The sequence below is a fragment of the Camponotus vicinus genome, unplaced genomic scaffold (assembly GCF_025532165.1).
Source record: "Camponotus vicinus isolate PSW18456_S1 unplaced genomic scaffold, iyCamVici1.0 SCAF_14, whole genome shotgun sequence".
Classification (NCBI taxonomy): domain Eukaryota; kingdom Metazoa; phylum Arthropoda; class Insecta; order Hymenoptera; family Formicidae; genus Camponotus; species Camponotus vicinus.
Genome location: NW_028141950.1, coordinates 14,641,452 through 14,654,996, shown reverse-complemented (window position 1 = coordinate 14,654,996; position 13,545 = coordinate 14,641,452). Strand labels below are relative to the sequence as shown.

The 13,545-nt window shown below is 42.9% G+C and overlaps 1 protein-coding gene and 1 pseudogene across 1 annotated transcript; both read left to right on the top strand.

Moving 5' to 3' along the window:
- The window catches only part of LOC145964933 (uncharacterized), a 31,496-nt pseudogene that overhangs the window by 2,201 nt on the left and 15,750 nt on the right, over positions 1-13,545 (top strand).
- Positions 4,360-6,261, top strand: LOC145965604 (uncharacterized). Its single transcript, XM_083089270.1, has one exon. The coding sequence runs from the start codon at positions 5,089-5,091 to the stop codon at positions 6,259-6,261; it is 1,173 nt and encodes a 390-aa protein (XP_082945396.1). The 5' UTR covers positions 4,360-5,088.

The following is a 13,545-nucleotide window of genomic DNA, read 5'->3' as shown; positions in this document are numbered from 1 at the left end:
ATTCGGAGACTCCCATTTCTTGAATAAGACTCCCTCCCTTAAAATTAACGCATTCCAATAAGTCCAATAAATTTTCGCAGAAACGTCATGTTTTACCTCCTGCCAACTGGGACGTACCCTAAGTTCTTTTCCTCGCAAAAACAAAACAATAGTAGGATCCCCTTCTTGCCTTCTCCGCCACTCCTCAAGATCCTCGTCTCCCAAAATTATTCGAGCAAAAAGAACTTTCCTTCAATTCCACCTTCGCGCAATACGAACAACCGAATACAGAACAGGGCGCCTTGACAATCCATCAGCATTCTGGTGAAGATGACCCTTACGATGGACTATCTCAAATTCGTATTGCTGTAATCTTTCTAACCACCGAGCTAGTTGCCCTTCCAAATCTCTGAAAGACATCAACCATTTAAGAGAAATATGATCCGTCCGAATCTTGAATTTTCCACCATACAAATAATGGTGGAAAGATTTTAAAGAGGCCACAATAGCCAACAATTCTCGTCGTGTAATACAATAATTCCTTTCAGCTTTATTTAACACTCGACTATAGTAAGCAATAACCTTTTCTGTGATATCTTGGACGTGTGACAGGACCGCCCCTACACCGTGATTGGAAGCATCCGTATCTAAGATAAATTGTCCTTGCTCCTTGGGAAAGGATAAAATCGGTGAAGAAATCAATTTCTGCTTCAACTCTTGAAATGCTTTTTGGCAAGAAGAAGACCATTCGAATTTTACCTGATGCTTCGTAAGGGAAAACAAAGGTTTAGCCATTAACGAGAAACCTTTAATAAACTTCCTGTAATAGGAACAAAACCCAAGAAAACTACGAAGCTGCTTCTTATTCCGAGGAATCGGCCAATCCTTTACAGCGGAGATTTTCTCAGGATCCGTGGAAATTCCTTGCTCAGAGACGATATGTCCCAAATATTTCACTTCCCTTCCAAACAGAGAACATTTTTGGGGATTAATTTTCAAATTTGTCGTACGCAAGCGAAGAAAAACCTCTCTAAGATTAGACATCCCTTCTTCAAATGTCCTGCCAAAAACAATAACATCATCTGGATAAACCAAACAAACTTTCGATAGGAGATCTCGTAAAACTTTCTCCATCAGCCGCTCAAAAGTTGCTGGAGCATTGCAAAGGCCGAAAGGCATGACCCTAAACTGCCACAACCCATTACCTACAGAAAAAGCCGTCTTTTCCTTGTCCTCCGGGCTTACCTTCGTTTGCCAATACCCATTCTTTAAATCAAGAGTGGAGAACCAAGAATTCCCTGATAATTGATCTAGAATATCTTCAATACGAGGCAAAGGACATGAGTCTTTTACCGTAACCGCATTCAGTTTCCTGTAATCTACGCAGAATCTAAGCGAGCCATCCTTCTTTCTCACCAAGACTACAGGGGACACCCATGGACTCCGAGATTCTCCAATGACTCCCCGTTGCCTCATCTCTTGGATGATACGCTCGACCTCCTCCCTAAGGTGTAACGGGATTCTTCGAGGAGCCTGCTTTATAGGTTCCGAATCTCCCACGTTAATCGAATGCTCCAAAATCTCACAATTCCCTGCGATTAAATTTTCTGAGAACACATCCTGAAACTCCACTAGGAAATCGGCGAAAATATCTTTCTGAAAACAAGACAGATTTTTAGAGTTTTCTTCGAAAAACATTTGCAGAGAAAGGGGTACTTTTCCTTCTGAAATTCGGAAACAAGGAAATTCCATTTCATCCCTTTTCTGGGGTTTCCCGAATTCTGACTCGAAGACCCTATCTAGTCCCAACTTCTCAAGAAAATCCGACCCTAATATACATTCGTCAGAAATGTTTGCCACTAACATCGGAATTTCCAAACGATACTTCCCTAATTCGATCTCAACATTAACCTTATATTTGACTGGAATGGTCTCTCCAGTCGGATATTTAAGGAAACAATTTTTGACTTCAAAACGACGCTTCGGCCCCTTAATCACTCTCTCACTTGCAACAGAAACGTCGGAGCCCGTGTCTATTTTAAATAAGCAAATCTTCCAATCAAGAAAACCTTTGTAAACAAAAGAGCTTTTCTTAGGTCTACTTATCCTAAAACATTGTTCAATTTCTGGGGCATCGGCCATTTTAGTCGAACCTGCCCCATAAAGTTCGACTAAACCTTGTTTTCCGTCAAAGACGGGCATTCTGACCGGAAGTGCCCCTCCGCGCCACATTGCCAACACTCTTTCTTCTGAAGATGGAATTTACTCTTTTTGTCTTTATAATTTGAAAACCTTTCTTTATTTCCTTCCCCTTCTTTCTTTTTATTTTCCTCACTCTGCCCATTAAATTTATTATTTTTGTTAAATTTGTTAATTTTGTTAAGTTTATTGTTAAATTTATTGTTTTCGTTACTTTGATTAAATTGATTGAATTTATTCCTCGTAAAACTATTCTCTTGAATGACCTTTACAGCCATCGCTCTTTCCACCGCGATTTTTAAAGAAGTGATATTTTCTAACTGAAGAGTTCTTCTTAGGAAACCGTCCGATAGCGCAGCTATAAATTGGGCACAAGCGATCTTATCCCTCACTTCGTGAGAACACTCAGGGTAAGCAAGACGCGAAAGCCTCTCCAGATCTGCACCCAAAGTAGCCAAATCTTCCGAACTCTTTTGTTTTCTGTTAGTAAACTGGGTATAGTAAGTCTGGGCCAAATGCCCCTCCCCGAAACGCAACTCTAACTTCGATTTCAGCTCGTCGAATTTCAGATTCTCTATTTTAAAAATCCCATCCAAAATCGAACGTGCCTTTCCCCTCAAACAAGCAGCCAAGGCCACGGTTTTCTGTGAATCGCTCCAGTTATTAGCCCGCGCTATCAAAACGAATTGAGTGAGAAACTCACGCAAGGGGACACACCCGTCATAATTATCAGTTTTTAATTTTAGGCCCAAGCCGGGATTCGAATTTTCTAATCGCGGACTATTATAAGAAGGACTTAGCTGTTGATCCTGTCGTAATCTCCCCTCCAGACGTCGGAGAGTAGGTATACAAGGCGGGTTCTAATTCAGGTCCTCTCAGGGGGGGTGAGGCGCGAGGGGATCTCAGCGGCGCGGGGGAATGACGTCACGCGGGACGGAGGGGATTTCGTAGCCGCGGGGGCTGCGGGGCAGGGCGGGGGACGCTTGTGTTGGATGTTTTATGACAAGTATAAACAATCATAAACCGATGTTTGACTGCTTTGTACCCTTGCCGCGCGTGTGAGAGAGAACGATAATATCGCGTACGAGAGAGAACGATAGCGAGACTTCTAATTAATGCGAGAGCACGCAAAGGATTGGAGCGCAAGGAAAAGGCGTGTAAATAATTGCAATTTTTTTGAAATATAAATTTATTTGAAAATGTGTATGAGTATTACAAATTGTGTGTGTGTGTGTGTGTGTGTGTATGTGTGTGTGTGTGTGTGTACTTAATAGTAAAATTATGTAAAATTTAAGAAATTAATAAAATATAGAAATAAAAAAAAGAAAAAAAAATGAATATAAAATAATGCGGACGGTGCGCCGGGCTGTAAGTGGGAGGCAGCTCCTGAAACAGGAAAAACGCTACATTAATTTTATCTTAATTAAAATAAAAAAAATAATAATTTATTTTAAGATACTTTTGATATATAATAAATTGTAAGTTACTTACAATGTTATCCATGATCCATTTATTTAATTTGTGCAAATAGGGCACATGTTGCAGGCCAATATTTGATTCAAACATTTTCTGCACCCTGTGCATGACATACTCGAATTTTCCAAATGAACATAAGCTATGGTTCTATGTTCTCGAACAGCACTAGTTTCTTCAAACTAATACGGTACACTTAGAAAGCATTCGATACAATATTTCGATCCATTTTCCATGTAGTAATAGGAAATGCAACATATCTTTGTTGCTTCGTTGTATGTCATTATTTCAGGTATGCTTAAATCTCGCTGTTTCTTTTGTAACCGTTCATCAAGAATATCGACACTATTGTCACTATCATAATCACTGTCCTTCGCCAAGGGTTCTATATCAGATTCATCTTCCATCTCTCTCCTCTCTCTCTCCTCTCTCTCTATCTCCATCCTCTCCGCCACAGCTGGATCCATCCAATCATCGTAATCATCATCCGTATCGTCGTCGATGATAATTACGTTTTCTTCAGCCATTGCACAAGACCACCGAAACACAGAAGAGCAACGAAAGAAATGACACTCTAGTGCAGCAGACTCCTCTTCATTATATATATTTTTTAACATAAACAATATAAACGCGGGGGAATGACGTCACGCGGGACGGAGGGGATTTCGTAGGCGCGGGGGCTGCGGGGCGGGGCGGGGGACGCTTGGGGATGTGTTGGATGTTTTATGACGAGTATAAACAATCATAAACCGATGTCCAGATGGTAAACAGCGGTATTTGAAGAGGATTGAATATTAGGGCCAGAATTATTTTCCATATTTTTTCTAGGAAGAATTGCAACGTATCAGCGCCGATATTCGGCTGCTTTGTGCCCTTGCCGCGCGTGTGAGAGAACGAATTCTTTCTGAGATGTAAATAAATGATTATTATGATACACCACTTATTTATTTTACACAAAGATGAAAAGGTTTAGACGAAATACAGGGAGGATTGAAGCGCATCAAGTCACAGTACATGATTTGAACGCGCATCGACACGTCGCGTCGGTATAGTAAAAGTATAGTCAAAAAGTATAGTGTTCTGTCAGTGTTGTGTGATAATATATATATATATAAAAATGGAAGACGAAGATCACGCGTTGTCATCTGACAGTGACTGCATTAGTGACTGCAGTGAGAACTCCACGGAATTCAGAGAGAAAATAGTGTCTGTTGCGGAAATTAATGCTTTAAACGCACGTAGTACAAAATTTTGTATCATATACAGTTATTATTCCACGGGTGGTGCTCTAGCTGTATGTCCTTCGTGTATGATTGCATTGCAAGGCGTGGATAGCCAAATGATGTATGCTATTAGAAAACATAAAATTGAGACACTTAATGCGATGGATGGCCGATTTTGTTCAAGGTGTAGCGAGCCGTTGTATATAAGATTTCCATGCAATATGTGCCCAATTTGCACTCAGTGAAAAAAAAAATGGAAAATATCGAACAGACTGAACGCGACCTGGTGGAGCGATCCAACCAAATTGCCACCTTGGGCGAATATTTTGCATGGCTACAACGATGCAACGAGTACATCGAGTCGCTGGAAGAGCTAAGTCGGATCAAACGACTACGATTATCGATCGGGAATCGACAATCATTGATTGCTCGGATCGCGCGACTCGAAGGTGCAAAGACTCGATTGCAGAGACAGTTTATGCCCAGTGGTGGTAATTACAGTGGCGACAATAACGCGGGTGCCGGATGTAGCGCGCATCAAAATGAACTTGTGTGGCGCGAGATTGATACCGCGTTCGATAACCGTATTCTGACCGGTGCTGTGATTAACGCAAACCATATCGAACCTCGTCAATTTCTCGATGACGCCAAAGACATTGTGATAGAACATGTGCAGGACGTTATAAGAAGACACTACAGTGTAAAAGTGAACACTATATTCAATGGTGAATTTGTGTCGGGTGATAAGCGCGCAAATAAAAGTACCAATACGAGAAACTGTGAACTCTTTCGCACATCCGATTTACACGAGTGGTACGAGCGTCGCGTTATCGAACCCACTCTAGCATCGCTGGAAGAATTTCAGGAACGCGATAGCGGGTGGGCATTGTCGCGAATATTGAATTTGACTGTAAATATAAATAAGTATAATCCTATGCGCGCGGGATGTCATATAAAATTGCCGCGGGAGATTGTGATGAAGAGAGCGGTGATTAACGTACAATCAAAAGACAATGCGTGTTTCGCGTGGGCAGTGGTCGCCGCTCTATATCCCGCCGAAAGGAATGCGGAACGGGAATCATCGTACCCGCATTACGCGACAGTGCTGAATCTCCGGGACATTGAGTTTCCAGTGACTGTCAATCAGATTAAAAAATTTGAACTTGTCAACGATATTTCGATCAACGTGTACAGCATCGAAGAGAAGAACGGCATTGTTCCGATACGTCTTTCGCAGCAGAAGCGGGACAAGCATGTGAATCTGCTATACGTGGAAGACGGCAACAATGTCGGACATTTCGCATGGATCAAAAATTTATCCCGGCTCGTGAGCTCGCAACTGAGCAAACATAAGAATCAAAAATATATCTGCGATCGGTGTGTATAATTTAAATAATTATAAGTTATGTAGCAAATTGTATATAAATCTTTAATTTTTAAAAAATTTTTATTTTCTTTTATAGATGCTTGCATTACTTTGGTTCGGACGACAAGTTGCAGTTACATACGGTAGACTGCGGAAAGATGAACGACTGCGCTATCCGGTTACCGAGCGATAAGGACAAGTGGTTATCGTTCAACAATTACAACAGGAAAGAGCAGCTTCCATTCATCGTGTACGCCGACTTGGAATGCGTTCTGGCCAAGATGGACGAAGAGAAGAATATGTGCCAGCACCATCAAGTATTTAGCATAGCATATTATATACATTGCTCGTACGACGACTCATTATCAGCATATCATTCGCGTCGCAGTACCGATTGTATAGCATGGTTCGTCGAGCAACTTAAAATGTTAGCATTTCGTGTAAAAAATATTTTAACTACTAATGTCCCTATGGTAGATTTAACATTCGAAGAGTGTGAAAAATTTAATAGCGCTACTCAATGTCATATATGCGAAAAACCGTTCGCGCAAGACGATACACGCGTACGCGATCATTGCCATTTGACTGGACGGTACAGAGGTCCCGCGCATTCAAATTGTAATTTAAATTATAAAGAGTCTTTCTGTATTCCGATAGTGTTTCATAATTTATCCGGTTATGATTCGCATTTCATTATCGAGGAAATAGCCACAGCGTTCGAAGGGAGAGTCGAGTTACTTCCAATAACGAAAGAGAAATATATATCGTTTACCAAAAATGTCGATCTTATGGAAGAAAAACCAAAAAATCAAGTAAAATTACGCTTCATCGATTCATTCAAATTTCTTACGGCAAGTCTCGACAAATTAGCATCTTATCTAGATAAAGATAAACTAGATATTTTAAAATCAGAATTTCAAAACTTATCGAGTGAAAACTTCAAATTATTAACACGAAAAGGTGTGTTTCCATACGAATACATCGATTCCGTTGACAAGTTGCAAGATACATGTTTACCACCGCGCGAATCATTTTACAGTTCCTTAACCGGTGAAACTATATCCGAGAGCGATTATGCGCACGCCGAGACCATCTGGACGCGATTCTCCATTCGAACGCTAGGCGAATATAGCGATTTATATCTTAAAATCGATGTCTTGTTATTAGCCGATATTTTTGAAAACTTTCGCAACAAATGTATCGAAAGTTACGGACTCGACCCTGCGTATTACTATACTCTCCCCGGATACACGTGGGACGCCATGTTGAAGCATACCAAGATTACGTTTGAATTGCTTACCGACATCGACATGGTTATGTTTATCGAACGCGGTATACGTGGTGGTCTGAGTCAGTGTTCCAACAGATACGCGCGTGCTAATAACAAATACATGGAGTCATACGATCCATCGAAACCATCATCATACTTGATGTACTTTGATGTAAATAATTTGTGGATGGGCAATGTGTCAACCGTTGCCTTACGCCGATTTTCGATGGGTCGACGACGTGTCGAATTTTGACGTAGCATCGATCGCGCTAGATTCGCCTACAGGCTATATCCTCGAAGTCGATCTCGAGTATTCGCAACATCTTCACGATGCGCACACTGACCTACCGTTTTGCCCGACACGCGACAAACCACCTGGCAAGCGGGAATTCAAACTGCTTGCAACGCTATACGATAAAAAGCGTTACGTGATACACTACCGCAACCTGCAGCAGTGTACGCGTCACGGTCTTCGCGTTACAAAAATACATAGAATTTTATAGTTTTCTCAATCTCCCTGGCTTCGAAATTACATAGAACTCAATACACATTTTAGAACATTGGCTAAAAACGATTTTGAAAAAAATTTATACAAATTAAAATGAACAATGCGGTGTTTGGCAAAACGATGGAAAATGTGCGCAATCGCGTTGATGTAAAATTACTAACTCACTGGGACGGGCGGTACGGTGCAGAGGCAATGATCGCTAAACCAAATTTCCACAGCAGAAGCGTCTTTTCGGAAAATTTAATAGCTGTGGAATTGCGCAAACTCGAGGTGAAATTCTACAAACCAATCTACGTGGGTATGTGTATACTCGACATATCCAAGACATGTTTGTACGAGTTTCATCATGAGTATATGTCTCCCCTGTATCGCGACAAATGTAAGGTCATGTACACCGATACCGATAGTCTCATATATCACATTGAGGGCGAAGACATGTACAAAAATATGAAGCGCGACGTCAGCAGATTCGACACTAGCGATTATGCTGCAAACAATGCGTACGGTATGCCGCTCGTAAATAAAAAGGTACCGGGTCTAATGAAGGATGAAAATAACGGTGCCATAATGACCGAATTTGCCGGGCTCAGAGCAAAAATGTACGCATTACGAGTCGATGGGAAAAAGGATACGAAGAAAGTTAAAGGCGTCAAGAGCAACGTTGTCGCGAGAACGATAACGTTTGACGATTACACACGGTGTTTGAAAGAAGAAATTGAAATGACGCGCCAGCAGTCGTGTACACGATGGAAATTGCACCAAGTATACACAATCCGCGAGACAAAAATTGCTCTGAGTCCGTACGACGACAAGCGGTATATCGTACCCGAAACCACCGATACGCTACCGTGGGGGCATTATAAGATACCATTGTAAAATGTGTGTGTGTGTGAAAGAAATATTAATAAAGATTTTTGTATTTTTATATTTCATATATTTTTGTAATGCATATCTCATACATCTTATATTAAAAAATACATGTACTATCGCAAGGAATATTGATAAGGATTTTTATGTATATTTTCATTTTTCAAATATTATATATGTTATACACATATATTTTTTCCAGAAAATTAAAAATAAACACTGTATGAATTAAATCACATTGTCTTTATGTATCCAAGAATTGTGCGAATTGTCAAATCCCAACCATTTCACGTAAACCTCGTCACCCCTCCTACGCAGTACTTTCTCCACGAGATACACGTCCGGATAATTCGCGCGATGCAACTCGTGCTCGTAGAACGCTCCAGCGATAGGTTTTTTACGATAATCCTCAAGTAGATAGCTTACGGGATTAGTATGCTGCACTTTTACAATTTTAAACACTTCGGTTGTCCAATTTGGCGTGTAACCTTTCTCAAAAATTGTCTTGTACTTGCTAACGCGTACCGAGTCACCTACTTTGAATTTTGCCGGACCCGCGATATTTACACGGTTATACACAGTAGCCAAGAGTCTTTCAGCGACCGCGGGGGTAACGTCGATGGGTCGCATACCGATCGTTCGATGCTTGCGCGCGTTGTAATCCGATACGAGTCGCGGCAACGCGTTGATCCACTTGTAAGATCCGTTCAGCGTAAACATCTTCCACATGTCGTTTTTCAGCGTGCGATTGAATCGCTCAACGATCGATGCCTTCAATACTGAATATGTAGAATAATGATTGATGTCATGTTTCCGCATGAGCCGTTGCACGTCAGCGTTATAAAATTCCTTCCCCATATCAGTCTGTAAGTTTTTCGGACATCTTTTGCTATTTCGAATTATCTCAGCGATAGCGTCAGCTGTCTCGCTTCCGCCTTTACTCTTGAGTGGTGCGGCCCACGCGTGCTTGCTCAACGCATCGATGACTGTGAGTATGTAGTGGTAACCTCTGTTGAAACGAGAGTACGGACGCATCTCGACAATGTCAGCTTGCCACAAGTCATCGTATCCCCGCACTATGACATGTCTTCGGGGAAAATTTTTTCTCGCCGGCGCGTGCAATTCGTTCACCAACTGCTGTTTCTCTAAACTATGTTGTTTCTTCGCTTCCTCGGTTATTCCCGATCGCCGATCCATCGTTGTTTCGATTCGTCGATCAAACGATGTGTGCCCCGAGTATCACCGTGCGTTTTATCATTCGTTACTGATCGATAACCGTTCCTGCCCCGTTCGATAGCCGTTTCTGACCCGTTCAATAGCCGTTCGTTACCGTTCCTACCCCGTTAGTTGTCGTTCCTGCCCCGTTCGATAGCCGTTTCTGACCCGTTCGATAGCCGTTCGTTAGCCGTTTCTGACCCGTTCGATAGCCGTTTCTGACCCGTTCAATAGCCGTTCGTTACCGTTCCTACCCCGTTAGTTGTCGTTCCTGCCCCGTTCGATAGCCGTTTCTGACCCGTTCGATAGCCGTTCGTTAGCCGTTTCTGACCCGTTCGATAGTCGTTCCTTACACGTTTGATAGTCGTTTCTGAGCCGTTCACTGCCGTTCTTGACCCGTTTGTTGCCGTGATTGATCCTGTTGGTAGTCGCTTCTAAGTAGTCCGTAGCCTCGTTCACAGTCGTTTCTGACCCGTTCGCAGCCTCGTTGGCAATCGTTTCTGACTCGTTCGTAGCCGTTCCAGAGTTGTATGCCGCCTCGTATGTAGCCGTTCCTGACGTGTTCATAGCCTTGTTCGCAGCCGTTCCTGAGGTGTTCATAACCTCGTTCGCAACTGTTCTTGAATTGTTCGTAGCCTCGTTCACAGCCGTTTCCTCTTCGATCACTGCCACTCATTGTAGTTCGATAAGCCTTTGTAGATGTTCAATAATTGTACAATAGCCGCTGTTTAGCTGCTCGTAGCTGTTTCTGAATTAGTGTTAATCGCACGCTGAAGCTCATTTATCGCAGTCTGCAAAGCTCGCACGTCCTTCTCGAACGCAGTCAACTTCTCGTCTGATTCTTTCTGCTGATTCTTCAACGTTTTAACGCATTGTTCCACGTACAGTTTGTTGACTGCATCGGTATCAGCCTCAGGTTGCGCTACACGGCGAATCTTGCGCGACCTCGCGTCATAGTACGTAGCGACGCGACACAGAGCGTTTTGACGCAAGTAACTTGTCACCGATTTATCCCAATGATCGCTTGTTCTAATTGCTTCATTTCTCTGTTCGAATAATCCAAATTTGTTGATGGGCATTTTTTTTTCTCGATGCGAGTGACGTCGATCGACTGATCAGTTTCGTTGAGACACCGTTTAATTTATAATAAGGTCGACTTCGCGAAGTTCCTCTATAATCGACAGGATCTCGTTGTCGTGAGCGTTGTGGCCAGCTCGGCGCGAAGCATCGAGCAATCGTAGACGATCCACTAGCTCGTTGGGATCGTCCCAGTGCACGTAATCGATCTTATTGTCGGTTAGCGTCATCGCGCGAGGCATGGATACTCCCGTACCGCATTTTTTCTTTTTCGATTCGATCGACATCAACGGTGCAATTATGTGTTTATACTTGTATCCCCTGTTGCTCTTTAATTGACCTTGCGCATCATATTGGCGTTTATGCGCACTCGTCGCCATTAATATGCTCTTATATTTTTGCATATCCTCCTCAGTGTATATGTCATCATCGGGAATTCTCTTGAAGATCAACTCGTATAATCCAGGTGTACCAATGTACCTCACTTTGTCTATGGTTATAGAGTTATCTGCGTCGATGTCGAATTGTTTGTTACCGAGCCACATTTCATTCTCGTTGAAATAGACACCGTACACGTGATCGATCTGATTTTTTTCGTCGCCACTAAGGAAAGCGCTCATGTACTTTTGTGGCAGTGGCCCGAAGTACTCTCGTAACATTTTTTGACCTTCCAACGTTTGTAACATGTTTCGAACAGATGGTGATTCGAGCGGGTTGCCCGTGGTTTCGAAAACATTTTCGATTGCGAGTGATTCGGGTATCGTGGGTTGTACGATTCTCGTTGTCGCGGACGGTGTGGAGGTTATCAGCGGTTCATCCGATTTATGCGATGTCGATAAACGATTCGCCTTCAATCGTTGTCTTTTTTTCGGTGTCGTATGCTCATCCTCCTCCTCCTTCTCCTCTTCTTCCTTGTACCGCTTGATGGGTAACGTTTTAATTATAGCGTTACTCTCCGGCTCGTTTTTCACCGTGATTAAGCTAGAGTTGTCGACGATTTTTTGTAGTGGCTCGATAATAGGTCTAAAATGGGTCTTGACCGCGATATCGTCGTCGATCTTACCGGTCTTCAAAGCGCGATGTTTCTTGCGGATCGATTCGCTCGTTTTCTCAATCTCCCTCGCAATCTTTTCACGCTCGCGAATATTATCGCTTTCAGCCATGTCGACAGAGTGTCGGCAGCGACTAATCGTTTTGCGGTATCGCGAACACGTTAAATCCTTTTCTGTATCGCCCGTTCGTAAATGAGCTGTCCTTATCTATCACTAAAAATCCATACTTTTGTTGCCAACAAGTACGACATAATTCACTGAAATCCCCGTACGACATGTCGGTATTCACGTGATCGTTGTACACGTGTTTCAAGTTGGTACCGTCCTGTTTAAACAAGATCAGCAGGTTCGCGTTGTCGCGTATAAGATGTTTTGGTATTCTCGCGTACGTCTGACAGAGATAGAAGCAGTCGACGTTCGAGTGACGACCCATTGAGAAGTACTCTCTTATCGTATTTTGCTTGTCGCACGCCACGTCATCGAAGACGAAAATCGAGTTTGGACGTGCCTCGCTCGGTGGAATGACGTCACTGTTATTGGAGAACGTAAAATAGCCGATTTCATCAATCGGCGTCAACAAATTCTCCAGATATCGATATTTCGGCTGTTGCAGCGACTTCGAGTACACGTACACGTTCTCGAAACGTACACCGTGCGGGCTTTCCAGTAGACTTATCAGAACGTTGGTTTTACCACAATTCGAGGGGCCGCAAACGATCGCGCGTATAGTAGTCGGTAGCATCGTACCGTGCCTGCGCATCTCTGCGTTGTCCTCCATTGATCGTAATCTGTCGTCGCAATTCGTCACGCGTATCGTCAAAGGTTGTCGCACGAATCTCATTTTTTCAACACTACCGATTGGATCGAACGCCTGCCTATTTATAGGTGCGCGAAATCACGAGTCGCTCAGTAGAGAAAAAATGTTCGTTCTGCTATCAAGTCCTTCCGACATTCGCGATTTGAGCGTCGAACAACTACAATTTGTGTCAAAAGCTGTTCTGTTGCGAATGTGCGGTGATCACGTCCACTACGTGTGGGACAAACTTCCGGAACACATAAAAGCGGATCCGGAGGTTCAGACGTATCGTCGCTGTTACGAACACTACAATCAGCCGTGGCAGAAAACACACATCGACGGTCCGGCACCATTGATAAAGAATTGCAGCGAATGTCAACGAAAATAGGTAGAGGCCTATTAAATCACGCGATAAACACACTTCCGATCGAATTCCATATTCCCGGCTATCAGTTTTGCGGGCCAGGCACACGGTTGGAGAAGCGATTAGTCAGAGGCGATCGAGGTATAAATCCAGTGG

Coding starts and splice junctions, on each gene's coding strand:
- LOC145965604 (XM_083089270.1), top strand. CDS start 5,089: ATGCAATATGTGCCCAATTTGCACTCAGTGAAAAAAAAAATGGAAAAT.